Source organism: Carassius auratus, chromosome 20 (assembly GCF_003368295.1).
Source record: "Carassius auratus strain Wakin chromosome 20, ASM336829v1, whole genome shotgun sequence".
Taxonomy (NCBI): domain Eukaryota; kingdom Metazoa; phylum Chordata; class Actinopteri; order Cypriniformes; family Cyprinidae; genus Carassius; species Carassius auratus.
In genome coordinates, this window is record NC_039262.1 from 4,090,020 (window position 1) to 4,111,401 (window position 21,382).

A 21,382-nucleotide genomic window follows, 5' to 3' on the forward strand; every position below is an offset into this window, starting at 1 on the left:
GCACTAACAATAATAGTCAATAATAGTCTTTTAGCACTACACACATATACACGTGAGAATGACGGTGATTATAATTTCAAGATGTGCAGCACTGAAAACTTTATAAATGTATAAATACTGTAAAACTCATTTGTGCAACTCTTACATTTTTGTTTGGTGCATCGTTGACACATTAAACATATTCTGTTTCAGTTCAACTATTTAATATAGTTTTACTGAAAAATGAGGATCAAAGGCAAAAAAGGGTTGTTCAAACATCAAAACAATAAAAGGTTAATAATACAGCTTTAATTTTTCTCTCCACACATTAGAAATGCTCCTGTTTTATTATTTTTCTAAGCAAAAAATAATTACTATCATACATTTATGACCATAATTATCAGAAGACACACACTAAAATGACATTCAGTGTAACAATAATTAAACAAAAAATATTTAGACCAAGACCAATTTGTATGATCACTTACTTTATATATTTGTTATACATGTTATGCTGTATATGATAATGCAATGTTATTTCACCCATATTTTGACATTTTTCACAAAAGTTATAAGAAACATTTAAGCAGACACTTTACTTGCTTTTAATGTTTTCTAAGCACCAAAATTGGAATTATTACAAAAAAGGAAAGTAACATATTTAATTAATCAAGAATGTTTTTGATCATTATATTTTATTTAGAGCTTTGTTTTTATAGCTTTGCATAAAATTATTTTACATATATAAATTCATTAGATTCAATTTAAGGAGAAATTGATATTTAAGAATGTATTTATTTATTCGATTTAATATGGCAATTAACCCCCAAAATGTTATAATTAATTAATTAATTTTCAACAACAACATTATCATCAAAATCTATTTTTGTTATTGGATGCCAGAATCTATTTGTGTGAGACATGGATGCAGTGTCTACATCTGAATACATATATTAATGTGCAAAAACATTTTTTTTCTCGATAAATATTTAAGATTCAGTCTTAACTTTCAGCTCAAAACAACCTATGGAGCGAATACAGCAATGCACTATGATCTATAATTTAGTAGTTTAAGTGTTTACTACAGTATCTAATCACATAATGTAAATTGTAAAGAGTAATTAGACAAATATATGTAAGTGTGCAGATATTAAGCATGTGGTATTCTAAAAATAATTGAAAGGAATTGATTGTGCACAATCTTGAGACACAGACTTGTTATCATTCACAGTGAAAAGCAAAGAGATGGAGGAACATCATCTTTCATTCGAAATGCATCAATAAACCCCGTTCAGATGTCAGCAGCCCCTTAGGCATTCTTACATTTGCTTTACAGCATTAAAGATTCAGCCTCGCTCTAAAACCAGTCAAAGGGTCGCAAGCCTTCAAATGTGTGTTTAGTGCTCAAAAACGACAAAGAGAGAAAGATGGAAACACTTGACTTGAGGCCTGTATATATAATGCATTAGAAAAAAGTATTCAATGCATGATAAGTACCTTCGCATTGCATTTCGTCATCTTTTCATTGCAAATGTAACCGGTTGCACTTTCAAAAGAGCCTAAAGCATTACAGCACAGGATTGAAGAAATGACACTGGGTGTCAATCATGTGTTTTAATAGATTAAACTCTTTATAAAAGCAAACACTGTATTGCATAGGTTACTTCTGAGAAAGGAAACCTGGAAATTTCAGAAGATTTATGAAATTTAAATAATGGTTTGTATTTAATTCAATCATTTGAATATACAGTATGCATCAGTACGCACTATTTTAGTATATAAAGTTCATAAAATTAAATTTTTTATCTTAAATTGTAGTTTGAATTTTAGTTTGAATTAAGTACAATAACCCTGAGATGCATACAAGTAATGACTAAAAAAGACATTTCTATACTAAATAGAAATGTACTTTTAAATTAAAATTGAACGACAAAAAAGATTCATTTTTAAAATTGTGATTTCCAAGCAATGCAGTTAATTAAATAATATTAATATACTAAATATTGATACTAAAATTACACTTACATGTATATATATATATATATATATATATATATATATATATATATATATATATATATATATATATATATATATATATATGTATATTAAGTGTAATTTTAGTATCATCATACTATTATAGTTTATATTTTAATATATATTTCCCATTTTCATTTTCATTTTTTTTTAGTCATTTTGTTGTTTTTTGCAAAAAAAATTTAAATGTCGATGTTTGTATTTTTAGAGCATTTTAGTTTTAACTTTTATTTAAATACTTTTTATATTTAAATTTTTAGTTTTAATTTGAGTTTCAATTAATTATAACAACCCTGCATGCATACAATGATTCTACAATCAGGAATAAAAAATGAAATATTTATATAAAAGTTAAATATATGATTTGTAATCCTCTAATCCAGACAAACCAAGTAATCATAAATTACATTTTTAAAATTGTGATTTCCAAGCCATATTAAATCATATGAATATATGCATAATCATAAAAAAAAATTATATTCTATTTCTTTTATTATATCTTTTTATATGCTAAAAGTACTTGCAAACTACATATGATTTTTTTGTTTTTTTAAATCCAGTAATCTTGAATGACTGGAAAAGTCACAGAAATTCATTTGTTAAAAGGTGCGGGAACGCAGAGTGTTCAGGCTTCCAGGTTACTGACAACATTTCTCGGTTTTGTGTACATTATGGATTTCAATACAACGATGCAGCACAATATCAAAAAAGCAATTTGCATTAATAACACTCAGGCAGATTTATAATGAAGGTTCAGCTTCCTGCAGTCACATACTCAGCCGTAAAAGTGTGACTTGGGCATCGTCCAACACAAATGCTCATGAACTCCATCATACCAAACATCCACAGGCTTCCATTAGAGCGCTCAGGATCCACCATCAGGATTTGTTAACTTCGGCAGTCAAAGGTTAAACAGTTTTGTGGTGAGGGAATTCTGCCATTTTTAGTTTTTAAAGCCAATTTATGGAACTAATCCAGAATTGCAAATGGTTCATTTGGGAAGTCTACCATGACCGGTAGGTTCAAACCATAATTGAATTGAAATGTGTCTTGTGTGCTGGCAGGTTTTGTTTGGAAAGCACAACTGAGAGTCGCTATTTCTTGCTAGATGGACAGAAGTTACTGAGGACTAATTGTCTACATGCATCAATGGTTCATTTCAATTTAAAGTTACGTTTATGGCACGATAAATTGCACATCAAGTGTGACCTGCAGTAACATGATTATTAGGCTACACAAACAATAATAGCTTTATAGTTTAACACACATTTGAAAGACATTAAAGGAGACATCTTACTCATCTTCTCATGTTTTCATGAAGAAAGGCTCATATTTGTGTTTTGGGAGTCCCCAACAATAGGTTGACATGCATGCAAGGTCAAAAAAAAAAACCCACCTTTGACTTATTTTACCTTACTCGCTCAAAGATTCATTTTTTCAAACCCCTCCCTGGGGTGACGCTAATCTGCTGTGATTGGTCGATTGGATCATGCCTGTGATGCCTGATAAAGCAGTGTTTGTGAACGAAGTGCTGCTTTGTGTACAGCGCTAACGTGGAAACTGCTATTTTACGCTTCAAAAGCGCCCTCTAGTGGCAAAGAATGATTAGCGTTTTCATTCAGACCAACGCGAAGAGACCGGAAGAGACCAACAAGTGGGCGGGCAATATGCTAATATATGATGTTGACGTCAACATGAAACGTCTTGGGATTCGTTTTAAAAACGACTCGTTTCGATGATTCAGAGTCGACTCTTACTTTTGAGTGACAATAACTTTATAAACGTAACCTTTTTTATTTATTTATTTATTTATGTATTTATGTATTTATGTATTTATTTATTTATTTATTTATTTATTAACAAAGCCTTTACAAATGAAAGGAAATTTAATTGAAAAATGTAGTTAGGTGACTAGATAGCCACCAGTGTAGGGTTACTTTGGAAATGCAATAGGTTACAGCTTGCAAGTTACCCTAATTATTATGTAACTAGTAGTGTAACTATTTCAGTTACTTTATTAACGTATGTAACTGATTAGATTTGATTACTATAGTTATTCATTTTCATCACTTCATCACTTGAATTAAGATTAGAAAAAATTCATTTTAAAACACAGCCACCAAAACATTTAAAAACATTTAGTTTTACAGCTATAATACTGTTTTTGAAATCAAATATTTGCATAGTTATGACAAGAAACACTGACATCTAACAACAACTTGGAAAAAAAATTAATTAAAAGAAATAAAGCATATACATAAATCCAAATAAAACAGTTACTGAATAAGCATGTGTCCTACTCCGCATCCTAAACTCCTGACACATTGGGACACACATTAAGTGTGTGTGTGTGTGTGTGTGTGTGTGTGTGTGTGTGTGTGTGTGTGTGTGTGTGTGTGTAAATGTTCAGATGTAAGCTCTTTTGTAATGGTTTACATTTTCATATGTATAGCTGTGATTTAATGACACATTTTTCTCAGTAACTGTACAAGACTACAGTAATGTATACTAGTTACTCTCCAACACTGATAACCACAGACAAACATGAAAAGTGCCAGGATCATCCGGTTGTTATACTGTACAGTACAAAGGTTCATTAGCACAAGAGATCCACTTATTAGCACCAAGCCCCTAGTGTGAGTCTATAGTCACTCAGAGTTCAGATAGCACAGATGGAGAAAGTCATTTGATCTCTATCATCTTTTAACACTCTCATTACGCTGTCTTATTATTTTTCTATCATTTTTGTTGATTTAATGCACTTATTTGTACTTCTACAGATTCAGTTGCAAAGCCATTATTGGTCACATTTATCTTGGATTAAAACTGTTTGTGAAGTTTAACGTTTAAAGTCTTGGTTGAGGGTAGAAACAATGATAATATATACATTAAAAGGCATTTTAACATTAACAAACTAGATATAAACACAAGTGTGCTTGAATGTGATGTGTAAATAACTAAATAAAAACAAAAACAAAATTATTCAAGGAAAAGTAAATAAAAATGTTAACTTGAACGTGATGTATGTATATGAATAAATAAATAAATACATACATGCATACAAGTCTGCACCAATGTGGTTTTTATGTATCTATATAAAGAATAAAGTGGCCATAGATGAAAAATGATATGCAGTTTTGAAAAGGACAGTCCTTCAGCTAGAGGCAGTATAATGCTGAAAAAGGCCTGACATAGTAACCTCGCAGGCTGTTATATATCCGCTCGACTGATGGAGCAGAATCACAGCTTTACTGTCAAACTACTGTAATTATGAAGCAAATGCTCCAACACTCACAGCTGCTGAATTGCTCCCTTAATAAGAAGTTTAAGCTGAAAAAAAATGAGTGAGTTAAGTCCTTGCAGATGTTTTATAACTCTCAGAAACAAATACTCCATAAAATCAAACATCATTCATTTTTAAAAGCGCAGATGATGATGATGCTCACTCAGGAGATTTTTTAAATGGTTAGAACAGACTGCATAAGATTTAATTCCAATGCATTTATTCTGTCACACATAATTAATACACATTAAGTGACCCAAACAAACATATTTGCACACTTAAAGTCACACTTTCAATTGTCCAGATGTGTTGCAACAGATAGTAAATGATCAAAAAGCAAGTCTCAGCGGTGCTTAAATGCTGCTTACTTTTTGTCAACTTTTGTTGTTGCAAACTGTGCTTGAGATCTTTTTATTTTTATTTTAAGCAAATTCCACTTGGTTAAGGTTTTTTGTATTTGATGACATAACACTTCATAGTTCCGGTGATGTGATACTGGGAAGCTCTGTTAATCAAACAGTGATGTTAGTCTGCCACCTGCTGGTCAATTAATTCAATCATTTGAAATATATCACGTGGAAGATGGATTGGTTTCATTTTGGGATTCCGTGCCCTGTTAGACTATGACTGGGAAACTAATTTCAATGCATTGACATGAGGCTTAGGTTAAGCCGTAGAAACAAGGAGACACGTTTGAGGAATACAGGGGAGAATACAGGCCTATTGGGACACCTTCTTCTAATGAACTGGTTTGACTACTTCAGTAATTTCCATGAGTACAAATCTTGACGTTTAAGCATACTTTATGTAATGATATTCTACATGATACATGATATTCTAGGTAATTGTGTGCTTTTAATTTTATAGCAATAGTTTGGACATGACCCTTTTGTTTTCTAACAAGCCAGCTGAACACCTTTGACCTTGAGCCAAAAACTCATCACCAAACACCAATGACTTGTACATATGGTTACAGTCATTTTAGACCAAAACTTCCAATACTGTTTTCATAAATTATTATTATTATTATTATTATTTGCCATGTTAGAATAGAAAAGGGTCCTGTCCAAACTATTGCTATAAAATTAAGCACTTTTTCTAGAATAGCATGACATGCTAAACATAAAGATTTGCACTCATGGAAATTGCCAAAAGTATTCGACCACCCCCCTTCATATGAACAGGTTTGACTTTTGGCAATATAGTGTATCTTTTGTGTATCTTTTTTTTTGCACAGCAAGTGTTGATGCTTTGCGCTGTAATGTAATGATGCAATAATTAAACTTGCCATTGTTTGAGAAAAAAAAAGCACATTTTCAGCATTTTTTTATTTTTGGGTGAACTTTACTCACGTCACATTACACACACACACAGCTCATTTAAAACAGGGAACAGGCCACAAGATCGATGAAACAGGTTTAAATGGCATCATTTAATTTGTGACATATTTTAAACATTCCTTTCTCAAAGTTTCATATGACAAATGTACAGGAATCATTCTTTTCATATATCTATTTATATATCTTCTTTTTTCTCATGTTATTGCTTTACAGTAAAATGCATTGGTTGGATATGTCCATTAAAGCATGACAATACATTCATATACGTGTTACAGATGTATTCAGTAGTGGTTTATAGTACCTAACTTTACATGAAATATAGACATTTATATTTTGATCATCATACATTTTTTATTATAATCATTGACATGAATCGCACATCACATTGAGGTCACAGTGCATGGGGTCGCAGTTCATACACGTATTGAATGTGTGTGTGTGTGTGCACTTAATTTGTAAGTTCCCATACAATCCACAATATGTAAGTACAACAATTATGCCGTCTGAATTTGAATTGTTAAAAAAGTGATTCATAAAAAGATATATGATCATTGTGTTGGTAGACAGAGAATGTGTGTGTGTGTGTGTGTGTGTGTGTGTTAATATACAACAAAATCTCAAATCAAGTCTGATATGAAGAGCCCAGCAGTTCAACTGATGGTAGATCAGACATGATCAAAGCATGTACGTACAAATGATCTAAAGAACAAATGACTTCCAACAGCTGTAAAAGTCTGCATTATAGGGGAAATCCTTCATAACCTGTCTAGAAAATGTCCAGGTTAAAATTCACCCCAAAATTAAATAAATTAAATTAAGGTATTATACTTTGCATAAAGAAAATGAAGTCTGTTATTAAGAACCAAGAGTTTTTGCATGGCGACATTATTTTCATGACAATTATACACATTTCCCGTGAATTCATATTATGTAAAGCAATATATATATATAGTTATTTATTTGTTTATTGACAATATATTTGACAATTCAGACATTTTTCATGCAGTTCTGCAGAAAGAAAAAAATTGAGAATTGTGAGATAAAAAGCTGCAATTTCTTTTTTTTCTTTTTACTTTTGTATATAACCCCCCCACCCCCCACCCCCAGGATTCGGAGGGCAAAAAGTCTTAATTAGTATTTTTTTTATTTTACCCTTTGACAAAAATAAATAAATAAATAAACAGAACTGCAAAATGTAAAATAAGAATTCTGAGGAAAAAGGTCAGAATTTTGAGATTCAAATTTAGAATTCTGGGGGAAAGGTCAGAATTGTGAGATAAAAGTCACAGATATTCTTGGGTGGAGACTGGCTTCAATACATTATCATTATAAAATAATAAAAAATGGAGAGTGGTGGGAGGGGGGGAGCATTGAAACAATGAGAGTTTGAAGGGGAAATGTGCTTAATTCTCTTTAAATCAGTGAATCAGTGTCACAAAAACAGACTTCATACGCAAAATACAACGTTAGCCTGTGATTTGGGGTGAAATGTACCATGGACATGTTTTTGTGAGATTTAACCCCATTTTTTATTACAAAATGGCACTAGAGAATATTCATCTATGCCTGGTTTTGTTCTTTAAATGTTGCAGTATCAGTCAGAAATGCATAAACATGATATGTCTGTGCAAAAAGTCAAGAGAAACAATGGTAAGTGTCTCTGGATGAAGTTGAGTTTGGAGGATCCACCAGACGTGCTCAAACCAAACACTGAAGCTCGTCTTCCTCTCAGAAGTTCAAGGCGGCTCGTTAGTCTGTGTTTGAGGAGGACGCTAATGCCCTGGAGAGCACAGTCACATCCTCCCTGCATAGTGTCCACTACGAGTCCACATCCTATTGCTATTTCACTTCCAACATTCAGAAAAAATGATGTTTGCAGTGCTTATATTGCATAAACCCAGTTCTCCCGACACAAAAACAGCTGCGGATTTCGTTTGGATTCTCATGATGGGAAAACATCTCCGAGGAGGTTTGGTTCTGTAGCTGCCGTGTCCGAAGATCACCTCAGTGGAATGTCCCACAATGCACTGCAGTTGCAGGCGTGTGCTGATGGTGGCTGTGTTCACACTGCACACTGGGTTTTTGACTCGTTTTTTAGTACAGATAGATTCTTAAATCAATCACAAAGCATTTATTTGAGAAGCAAAATGACTTTATATTAAGTCTTGGTTCATAAACATTTGAGTTTTTCCTTAAAACAAGAAAAAATACATGGCAAAAAAAAGATAAATGTTTTCCCTTAAGTTAATTTTTCTGACACTTAAGTTTTAAGCTTAAACGTACCTAATTTTGAAAATAAATCAAGACCTAATATTTTAATAAACTAATATTAAAACAATAGGTAAAATCTGCCAATGGGGTCAGAAAATAAGATTTCTGACTCTAAAAATTATTATTTTTTTATTCATAGAAAACAAGACTTAAAAGGCCTACATTAAGTCACTTTGCATCTCAAATCATGTTTTCTGAACATGTAATTATTTTATTTATTTTTACATATGTTTTCTTGTTTTAAGCAAAAACTCACTTTATTTTGTTTTGTTAAAAAATCATCAAAAGCGAGTGAGTTTAAGCTAAAAAAAAATGTTTTCTCTTTTAAATAAGTTTATTTTGCTGAGCAGGAAAAGATTTTTTCTTGTTTTAAGCTTAGACTCAATTAAGTTTTATCAGTTGTTTCAGAAAAGCCATCATTCAGCTTCTCAAGTCTTATATATATATATAGTTAATTCGAAATGTAGTTTTGTCTTTTTTTTTTAAAACAAGATTTCATATCTTGTAATTTTGCTTTTCAGGTAAATGTATCTTGATTTAAGAGTTTTTTTTAAATTTGTACTGGAAAAATAGTCAAAAATACAGAGGAAGAACCTGATTTTTTTTTTTTTTTTTTTTTTTTTTTTTTTTTTTTTTTTGCAGTGCGTGGATTGTTCAGATGATGGTCTGTCCGAAGATCTTCCCCTGATATGCTCAAATACAAACACAAATACACATAACACACACGTCTGGCAGAGGAAAGCGCTTCTAATTAACTCCCAATAGCTCACTCACTTGCTTTAAAGTGCTAATTTCTACATTTCACAATGAAAGAGTCCCTCAAGAGCATAAGACCAGACCAAAACCACCAGAAACAACAGCACAGATGCTCATCTAGAAATAAATATGATTATTAAATGTCTTTATAGGCAAGTTTATATTCACAGAGCCCTCAAAGAGGCTACAGCAAAACCTCCTAAAACCATGAAACAGGAACATTGCTTTTTGTGATTAAAAATACACAGATTCTACAATTTATATGCAAAACAAAATTATTCATTATCAGTATTTATGTCTGTTTTTCTAAAATGTAAAATATTTTTTACTTTTAGCAAGGAATGACATGCAATTCTTTAATTGCTCTTGTGTTTAGAAATATTTTTCTTCCCTTTTTCAGTATAAATCTAACTAAATTAGGTCAGGTTTAAAGTATTTGAATTTGTATTTGAATTTTTTTCCTACAATTGTTGACAAGAAATACTTTTATTTCTCTTGCATTTCCAAATATTATTCTTATTTCTTGTTTACATAAATCTAAAACGAAATATTCAGGTTTATGCTTAAAACCATTTGCAAGAAACTAATTAAAACTTAATTTATTTGAATATATACTGTATTCCTCGCAAACTCTTAAGAACTCAATGTCTCAATATTTTCAAGCAAATTTATCCTGTTTTAAGGATGTTTAGATATTTCTACAAAAAAAAAAAATGTAAAACAAGATCAAAAATACTGATTATGAAAGTGTCCTAGCCAGGCATGACATGCTTCAGATGACGAGAAATTAGTCCATCTGCAATGAAAGTCAACGCTGCACCAATCACAGCCAGCTGCCACTGTTGCTGATTAATATGCAGATTTTTAGACCAATGAGATTGCACTGATTTGCATGGCAGATCGCACCTGATTCTAGGACACAGTACTAACAGAGAATGTTAGTTTCTCTTGCATTTCTAAATGTTTTGCTTATTTATAACTCACCGAAAAAAGTGATATTCTGCAAAAGAATTCACAGTTGTGTGAGCGATAAATTCTTCATGAAGAGATTCAGTGGTTAGACAAGAAAAAGAAACACATCAGTGTAGACATGTAGAAAAGGATGAATGCTTATCCAGGCGTCCACACGCTCCGTGTTTGCCATGCATTCTGGTACATTACAGATCTCAACTGGAAGAGAAGAGCTTCCAAGGAGAAGTTCCTCCTCTTTCTGGGGTCAGAATCAGGAAAATGAGCTTAAGTAGAAGATCGAATCTATTTTTCTGTCCACAGTGAGATGAGTCGAACAAAAGCTTGAATAAAGTGTTGGTGCTAATGAAGACTAGCATTCGTCCAGTCTGAGGTGATGATGGTTCCGGAGCTTGTGACATCAGAACAGTGCATTCTGGGATATGGAGTCTAGTCTTCCTGACACATGGGCAGGTTGACGAAGGTGAAGACATTGTATTCGATCATGATAGAGAAGCAGAGGAAGATGGCGTACAGCACCAGCACATAGACACCCAGCTTGAAGTCCAGCTTCCACCCGTTCAGATGAATCCCGAGAATCTGCAGTGACAAAAAAAACAGGAATGAAGCTTTAATCACTTACATGTTGATTATGTTTGTGCAGTTCAGTGCTCAGAAGTTCAGAAGTCTATAAATGAATAACTGAACTGGGCTGTTGCCTCGGTTGCGTGGTATAGAAACACACGAAGATCAGGAACACAACTCAGAGAAAGATTAATAACAATGTTTTGGAATATTGAAATAAACACAGAAGTGACACACACGAGAACCAACAGATCCTGAGGGAGAACTGAAGGATTACAAAGCAAGCAAAGGAACGGATGAGTTAACTAACGAGGAAACATTGATTAATGCAACAGACTGAGAAGCTATAGACATGCATGTGACAGCTATCAGTTCTGATTTGACTGGAGAGTAAAATACACAAAAGTTTGCAATTTCTAACCTAAAAAATTATAATTTTCAGTTTAAGCAATTCTCACTTCATAAAAAGGTTACAAATAACTGTTTATATAATGATAACTTTAATTTCATTCCCATTTCCCATTCAACAGTTTCATTTAATATTTATGATTCGATTGTTTAATTTATTTAAAATAATCTATAATTTAATAATGAAAACATTTTCATCAAATACAAAGGAAAAAAAATGCAATATTCAGTTTAGTCACTTAACAACAATAATTTAATTTGTTCATTTTCTTCTAAACTGATGCTTTTTTTTGACTAATAAAATATTCAGCAACTAAACATTTTATATTCAATGTAAGCGATCGTCAATTACTTCCTAACATTAGAAAAATAACATTTTCTATTTTAAACTATTGTCATCTGTATATCATAGCGTTAAGCTGAATATAAAAATTTCAATTGTATAACAGTTTTCATTTTATTTTATTTTTATTTTATTTTTTAGTATTTGATTTAAAAGAATCAACAATTTTACGATTTAATTTTACAATTTTAAAAAATATTCAGACAAAAAATGCAATATTCATTTTTAGCATTTGCCAATCACTTTGTAATAAATGTATTATATTTATAATAATTTTCATTATATTATCAGGTGATAATAGACTCAGTATTACTTTAAATTTATCAATTTGTATTAACTTATGTTTTTCATTTATTTAAAATAATTGACAGTTTGATTCTTTAAAATACATTCAGCACATAAATTAAAAACAGTAACATTGGAAATTACTTGTTATTTTCTAACATTAATAATATATAACCGATTTTTGTATTATTATCCTTTGATTTATTTATTCTATTTAAGGATAATTATTTATTTTAATGATCAAAACTGTGATACCAGAGGGAGATTATTTAACTATGAACAGACCCACACCATATCTGTGCATCCAGGTTTCCTCCAAATCAACACACCTGTCTTTCGAAAGTTAATAACTTTTCAGCAGAAGTCACAGAAAAAGTCTACAGCTTGCGTCTGATCCAGATTGAGTCACGAATTGTCTCAGGAGAACCTGCTGATTTACTCACGGTGAGCGCGACAGATCCCAGCAGCAGCACTACGGAGTAAACCAGTCCCCGACTGTTTATCATCACCTGGACGGAGGGAGGAAACAGCATCATCATCTCCCACAATGCCACAGTGCCATTACACCATTACAATGAAAACAGATCTGGTGTTTCAGTGCTCATGTGTTCAACAGAAGCTGCTGGTTTGAGAGGAGTTCAAACAGAAAGAGCTGCTGGATGTGCTTACAACTGATCCATAACTGACTGCCATGGTCTGCAGCGCCCAGGGAACGCCGAGCCCCACCAGAATGTCAAAGACGTTACTGCCGATGGTGTTGGACACGGCCATGTCTCCCAGACCTGCAGAAATGAGACCCGCTTTCACACTGAACTAGCAATGCTCACTCATCATGCAGATTCAGAGGCCATTTCTCCTAAAGCAATGCAAAAGAAGTGTGATGTGACTTGTCATGAGATAACCAAAAGTAGCAATGGAAAATGACTAAACTAAATGGAAAAAAAAATAACTTATTAAATACATTTATTGGTGGTGAAATTAAAGCAAAAAGAAGTGGTGAAAAAAAAATTAAGTATAAAAATGGCATTTGGTGCCAGAAATGACATGCTTTGTCATTTGCTAAGCCTTTTTCAATAGAAGCGCAAAACTACAAAAGAAAGCAGAAAAGCAGCCACAAGAAGTGTTTCCATAAAGCATTACTTATAAAACAAGATATAGATTTAGGCTACGTTTACACAGCAACGATGTAGTCAAAAACTGAAAAGTTTTTCGGCAACACTTTATAACAACTGCACACTATTAATCATTAATTAAGTCATTAAATCATTAGTAAACAGATAATTCATAATTTATAAAGCATTAATAGACATTAATAAGTAATTTATAAACACAGATATAAATGCTTTATTCCTGACTTAACTATAATGCATTTAATAATTGTATTGTCATACTTCATTCATGATCAATTTATAATTTCTCAATGAAGTATAGCATTATTTACAAACCAGTTATTTAGGAGTTGCCAGTGATTCATATAATAAAAAAGTAATTGTAAGTAAATGTAGTAAATTCAGGTAGTTATAAAGCATTTAGTAGTGGTCAGTTAAATATTTATGTGAGCTCATCTAAAGTGAGGACAATGCATAAATAGTCCTCACTTGAGATGAGCTCACAAAAATAGTTAACTAACAACTACATATGTTTTATAACTACCTGAATTAACCCTGAATTACAGTAGAAATACATGTTAATAAACCATTTATTAACACTCTAAGTAACTATTACTATATGTCTGAATAATAAGATGTATGAATGCACATTTAAATATTTTATTAATCATTTACTTACAATTTCAAAAGTGATCTTATGAACCACTGACAACTCCTTAATAACTGGTGTGTTAATAATGCTATACTACATTGAGAAATGATAAATTGATCATTAATAAAGTATGAAAAAACAATTATTAAATACATTATAGATATGCTTTTAAATCAAGTATAAAGCATTTATATATGGATTTATCTATTTATCTATCTATCTATCTATGTCTATTAATGCTTTATAAATTATGAATTAACTGTTTCCTAATGCTTAACTAATGATTTATAGTGTGCAATTATTATAATGCGTTACCAGTTTTTCCTTTGCATTTTTAAAAAGTTTCATGTATACACCACAATGTTTTCAAAAAGATTTGTGTTTACACATATCTGTGAAAACGGCCAAAAATGCTATATTAAGTATCCCAGGCCAGTAGTTGGCGCTATCACCATGTTAGTAAACACTACGTGTAGGGAAGTGACGATTTTATGTTGTAAGTTTATGTTTTATGTCTGCTGTAATTTTGCTGAAGTAAATCCACACTTTGCTGAAGAAGCGTTAGCAAACTCTTGAGCAGTACCATGCACTTTGCCATTCATTGTTTGTATGTTTGTTCGTGCTTGCCTTTAAAATCAACACGTCATTGCTACATACCTAACACGTACTACCCATGTGCATGACGACACCATTTTTAAAGTTTCCCGCTTTGTGTGTTTACACGAAAAAACTTGCACTTTGAAACCTGTTTCCAAAAATATGCGTTTTCAGTTCCCAAAACGCCATCGTCGTGAAAACAAACAGTCAAAACACATAAAAAGTTTCCAGTTTTTGGCCGAAAACGTTGTCAACGTCATGTAAGCGGCCTCTTAGTCAAAAATACATGAATTATTATTATTTTAAAAAATAAAATAAAGTGTTTAGTTTCTAAAATTTTTGTCCTTTTGTTTGAGAATCCTGAAACACTGGCTTAAAAACACGGACTATAAAAATGTACTTTCATGCCAGAAATTACACACTTGATCTTTTAGAAACATAAGTTTAAACTTCCATGTTATATGAGCCTCAGTATTTTTATGTGGCTGGAAAAGTCAAAAGAGAACCATTACAAACTCATCCTAAAACCTATACTATGTATGTTATCTTGTATTCTGTATAGGGCAGGCAGCATTGAGATGCAGTCCATGTCTGAGGTCAAGTGATTGATTGTGACACAGGAAGAGGAAATCACATTATGTCTGCCGTAGTGCTTTAATCAGATACATGAAGGTAAAAGAGTCTGTTTTTCATGTTAAATTCATCCTGCTCCAGTTTTATTGATCAGAAGGGTGCGATCGATCTACCTTGACGAGCCACGATCAGGCTGGCGATGCAGTCCGGGACGCTCGTGCCCGCCGCCAGAAACGTGATGCCCATGATGACGTCGGGAATGCCGAGCGTGTATCCGATGATCGTCACCTACAAGACAAAGTAAAGCTTCACTAAAAACAAGACAGACTAACCGGAGAGAGACACTGACAGACATTTGGCACCTACCATCCACACCATGAAGTAGGAAAAGACGGCGATCCAGACAGTGGAGAGGATGAAGGAGAGCATGAAGTATTTCTCCCAGCGAGACTTGGCACAGTTTGGGATGGTGAAGTACAGGATCAACAACAGCGGCCAAGAGATCAGCCATTTAGTTCTGTTCACACAGCCGTCTGAAACACATAACGTACTGTTTCAAAACCACACTGCAGTGCTATAAACTTATTTTACTGCTCTTGCTTACAAACTAGATACTGTTCCTTTAATCCTCATGCTGTGTTCCTGTCATTTTGACTGGCATAAGATTTTCTTTTTCCTATAGCAGGTATAAAAGCCTCTTAACCCTGAAAAATGTATCCGCTTTGGAATTTTTCCACAGCTATTTTTGACCTGGGTCAAAAATGACCCGCCTACAAAAATTGCTTTCTAAATCTCTTATTATACTACATTATTACCATATTTTGGGTTTAAAAAAATAAAAATCTACCATAATTATCCTCAAATTATACTTTTTTCACTGGAAAACTGAGGTGCATGAGCTCAAATGAATGAGGCCTCGATCAATTAGTACCAAAAAGAAACACAAAACCTTGCACAATTAAAAGTAAACGACAAAGATTGAATTCAAGATATGTTAAAGGATTAGTTCACCCAAAACTGAAATTTAGAAATTTACTGCGTTTTACTCACCTTTGAGGCATCCTTTCCTTCTTTTAGACGAATCCAGTTGGAGTTATATAACAAAAATGTTGGGTGAACTAACCCTTTAATAACAAGGCATAAATTTTGATATTTTTGTATTTTGTTACACTTGTGGTGTTCCAGGTCAAAAAGGACCTGCCTTCAAAAACATTGCTTGTAAATCTGTCATTACGCTATATTATTACCACATATTGAATTTAACTTCATCAGTTTGTTTTCTTTCAATTAGCACAGGTTTTGTATTTGCTCTTGGAACTGATTGGTAAAAAGTTTCACTGATCTCAGTTTTTGAACGGAAATTACCAAAATGATCTAAAAATCCAAATACCATATTTAAATAAAAATTAAAATACTAAACCTGTGCATGCACATTAAAAGAAAACAAGTTGACAAAAAGGTTGAATGTAAGATTTGATGTTTATATAGCATAATGACATATTTACAAGCAATTTTATTGACGCTAGTCTTTTTTTTTTTTACCATGTACACCACATTAGGTAATTTTCAGCACAGCACAAAGGTTAAAAAGCTTATATTTGCTTCTTAAAATGTTCTTTCTGAGATGCTTTTTCATCTCTGTCACATCCGTTTCTTTTCTGAATGTTTTGGGTGATTTTGGCACAAAAAAATGGCGTTCTGAAAGGTAACAGTAACTCTCCTTTACTCACCTGGAAGTCTGAACGGTGAGGTGAGTTCACTCTCTTTCTCTTCAGTGGTTTTGTCTTCTGGCACGTTTCCATTCTCGATGTCTGGTTTGCCGTCCACCACAGCTGTCTCCACACCATTAGCCGACTGGACCAACCTCTGACGCTACACACAAGAGACACACTTTTCTAGAAGTGCACCAGTGGTTGATACTAATACTAATACTAGTACTGATACTGATACTACTGAATACTGATTTTGTGAAAAATAAACAACAACAATAAATTAAAAACCATTCAGGGAGCACAACATTATAATGTACAGTATAAACAATTAAATTTCATTTTGATTTTTGATGAAAATAATAGTCAACAGTCTCAAAAAATTATTTGAACTTGAACTATCATTCAAAAGTTTAAGGTCGGATAGATTTTAAAAAACAAGTTAATATTTTTACTCAGTAAGGAAGGACACATTAAATCAATCAAAGGTGACAGTAGAGACAATTATAATGTTACAGAAATGTCAATGTTTAACAAAAAGAATAAATAAAGGCTATTTGTCAAAGAATCCTGAAAAAATGTAAAACTGTTTTCAGAAAACTATTAAGCAGTTTTCAATATTGATTATAAAATTACAAATGTGTCTTGAGCAGCAAATCAGCATATCTATATATATGCATATATTTTTTTAAAGAGGTCATATGATGTTGCTAAAATAAAATTATTTGGTGTATTTGGTGTAATGAAATGTGTTTATGCAGTTAAAGGTTATAAAAACACATGCATTTCCACATACTGTACATTATTGTTGTTCCTCTATGCCCGCTTTCTAAAACGTGTTGTGTTTTATGTTTTAATCAGTTTGAAAAGCGAGGCGTACACTGATTGGCCAGCTATCCAGTGCATTGTGATTGGAAAAAGTGTCTGATGGAAATATTACGCCCCTTACTTATAAATTCTAAACACTTATTCTGTGTTTTTAGGTGTTGCATCGCGCCACGTAAACCTAAAACTATGTCTGCATTTGTGATCGGAGAAATGACAAACAACAAGCGCTTCTCTACACAGGTGGTTCTCAATACCAGTCTTCGTCCCCTCAGCTCTACACATTTTGCATGTCTCTCTGTTAACACACCTGATTCAGATAACCAGCTCATTAGAAGTGATCTCAACTGTGTTCCCATTGACATGGTCCCTAAACAGTGTTCATTACTCTCTACTCTCCCTGAGCAGAAAAAAAAGTTTATGCCTTGTTTCTTTGTGTGAACATTTGGATGGTGTTATGCAAATCTCCCCACACAGTGACATAGACATGTGGGGGCGTGTTTAAACGAGGCGTTTTAGGAGGACGTGGACAACTCTTAACTTTTATAAAGAATACCTCTTGGGATTTGAGACTTTAGTCTTTGCAACTTCTTTTCTGTTCACTAGCAGCTTGAAACACTCCAAAGAGAAAGGAAAACTTGGAATTGCATCATATGACCTCATTAAATAGTGATGAACATTCCAATATTTTTTATTCCTTTTTATACAATTAAAAATTATTTTTTTGCTGTGTCACGGTGTGTCTGCCGTACCTCTGTTATAATGAGACGGCTGGCCATGCGCAGACGAGTCTTGGGTCCGAAGTGGTTTGTGACCATCACACGGAGACCGGCTTCAGGGAAACGGTAATTCGGAGGACTGGCATTCATGATTTCATCAACCATGAGCACCGAACCTCGACTGTAAACCTTACTGGACTTGACTTGAGAAAGACAAAATAAATATCCGTGAAATACACACAGAGTATATCAGGACTGATTTTTTTCTTGATATTGTAAAACGACATTTACTCCATTTTTACTGCATTTTCAGAGAAGCATCAGAGAAAGAGTGTGCAGTAAAAGCAGAAAGCTTTAGTAAGACTAAACAGACAGGCAGAGTTAAACGTGAAGATATCGAGGCCAGAAACAGACATGAGGAAAGAGACAAACTCTGGTGGAAAGACAGCAGGGAGAAAAGAGACTGAAGTGATGGATGAGGCAGTGACGTTACCTCTCAATCACAGACGGAGAGAAGCAGGAAGAAGAAAAGTGCTGAGATCTCAAGAGCTGAAAAACAAGGTTTCTCAAACACTGGATCAGGAGGACGTTTCTCTCAAAAAGACAAAATAAATCTGGACAAAATTCCACACCTGTCGTGCTGTTCAGAGCAAATGCAATAAACGAGAAGATCAAGGTGTACAAGAAATATAAATTAAAAATCTAATTTTAAAAGGATACACCAAACTCAACCAAAATACTATCTTTGTCTTAATGTTCCCTGAATAATAACCTGGATCAACCCTCAAATTAAAAATAATTTGATATTTAAAAAAAATAAAAATCTTACTGGTAATAAAGCCTATGAAAAAACTAATCAATAAAAACAGATTAATACCAATAATAATAATAATAATAAAAAAGAATATATATATATATATATATATATATATATATATATATATATATATATACATACATACATACATACATACATATATATATATATATATATATAATTCAGTAGAATATGGCAAAAACTATTGTTTTTATTAACTTCTGCTTATGTAATTTATTATAAATATTGTAATTCAATAACTGAAAACATTATTCAAGTAACAGTATTTCTGAATTGTAATTTAAATGGTTTTTAAATAACTTAAAAGGTTATGCAAAGATATTTTTCCAAATTTAAAAACAATATATATATTACAATTTTGGCTTTTTAATAAAGCATGTTTTTTTTTTTACTATGAGCTTCTTAATTTAATAATAATAATAAAGTGAAGTGGCAAGATGTGACATGTAGCTAATAATAATAATAGTATAATTTCATGTAATATATCACACAGTAAGTCACAGTATGTATGAATAGCACTTCTCATTTTATAGACATACATAAAGATGTTTGGAGATAACTGACTATATTTAAAAACTTGAAAAAGATTTTTTAACATATTACATTTCTAGCAGTGATTCTGTCTGTATGACATTATTTCTACCATATTTGTTCAAAACATGAGGACAGGTGGATACTTGTACTGAGGGTGACATAGGTATGTAATTATGGATTATGAGTTATTTTGAAATATGCCTGTCTGTTTAGTCTTACCTGGACCCAGCAGCGGTACTGACAGATCGTCCCAGTTACAGTCTAAACTGTCTTTACCGTCCTCCAGTTCACTGCCGGCCGCTGCGTTTCCATTGGCAATGTTCTTGTCACCTCGTCTCGTGAAAAACTTCTGCATGCTTGCGTTAAATCTAATACAGACAAAAACTAAATGAGAATATTCTTCCAGAGAGTTTTAATCTCTGCCGCTGTCCAAGGCTGTGATTGTTTGATCATAAATACAATTGAATATATTGTAAAATGTCATTTATTGAATTCCTCCAGTCTTCAGTGTCACTGATCTCCAGAAATCATTCTAATATGCTTATTTTCTACTCAAGAAACAGTTCTGATTATTATCAATGTTGAAAACAGTTGTGCTGCTTTATATTTTTGAAGAAAAAAAACTAATGCATTTATTTTTTCAGGATTATTTGATGGATAGAGAATTCAAAAGAACAGCATTTATTTGCAATAGAAATGATTTGTGACATTATAAATAATAAACTCACTTCATGATGAGGATATATACAGCATACATGAGCACCAGCACCAGACTCTCCCACCTGAAACACAACATCACAAACACGTCACGTGGAAAATCACAAAAATCTGACACGAGAGGAAACGAATGAAAACAGACTCACCACACAATCTTTTCATCATAGATGAACTGATGTCACAAGACAAGACAAAAAAGATAATCAGTTCTGTTATATTTTATTTAGTATTTTCACGATTTAAAAAATGGTTTTAAGTTAGTTCTTTCTGTTTCTATCTATAATGTGTCAATAGGAAATACCAGAGCAGATATTAAGTTGAGACTCACCACAATCAGAGCAACTACAGACAATATGTAGAAGAAAGAGTCACGGAAAACAGCCCACCGGGTCAGTAAGACCACCTACAGACAACAACACAGACTACTGTTAAATACATAAACTTATGATTTACAAACAGAGAAAACATGAAACTGAGTGTAATTCATGGCAGAGGCCTCTAGTTGTTATCTCCGAAATAAAGATTTTGTGCATTTTGTGTAAAATCCTTTTTTTTTTCATCAAATGGGAAAATAAATGAAACAAATACATAATTAAACCCAAGAAATTATAATTATTTTAATGAGAAAAAAAATATTTTATATCAATAATTTTAGTAATCTTTCCACTATAAAGAAGCTTTTGTGGACTGGAAAGATTCCATGGATGTTTAAGAGTCTTCATGAAACCATCGATGTCAATAGAGAACCATTTCATTGCAATGACATAAAGTGTACATATTATAAGTGCTATTTTTGCTGGTTTATAGTCAGATTGACTGTAGATCTGAGCTTTTAGAGCTGAAACTGTTTCAGATGGTTCAGTCCGATTTAATA

At 32.5% G+C, this 21,382-nt stretch overlaps 1 protein-coding gene across 1 annotated transcript in view; it reads right to left on the reverse strand.

Moving 5' to 3' along the window:
• Positions 1 to 9,561: 9,561 nt before the first annotated feature.
• Positions 9,562 to 21,382, reverse strand: part of slc24a4b (solute carrier family 24 member 4b) — a 34,353-nt gene continuing 22,532 nt past the window's right edge. The window contains exons 7-17 of the mRNA XM_026290516.1: positions 20,837 to 20,911; positions 20,655 to 20,680; positions 20,520 to 20,573; positions 20,068 to 20,159; positions 18,453 to 18,622; positions 16,897 to 17,038; positions 15,533 to 15,699; positions 15,340 to 15,454; positions 12,905 to 13,017; positions 12,679 to 12,744; positions 9,562 to 11,214 (exon numbers count right to left, since the gene is read on the reverse strand). Coding sequence (XP_026146301.1) covers positions 11,065 to 11,214; positions 12,679 to 12,744; positions 12,905 to 13,017; positions 15,340 to 15,454; positions 15,533 to 15,699; positions 16,897 to 17,038; positions 18,453 to 18,622; positions 20,068 to 20,159; positions 20,520 to 20,573; positions 20,655 to 20,680; positions 20,837 to 20,911 — 1,170 coding nt within the window. The 3' untranslated portion in view covers positions 9,562 to 11,064. The remainder of the gene's footprint in view (positions 11,215 to 12,678; positions 12,745 to 12,904; positions 13,018 to 15,339; positions 15,455 to 15,532; positions 15,700 to 16,896; positions 17,039 to 18,452; positions 18,623 to 20,067; positions 20,160 to 20,519; positions 20,574 to 20,654; positions 20,681 to 20,836; positions 20,912 to 21,382) is intronic.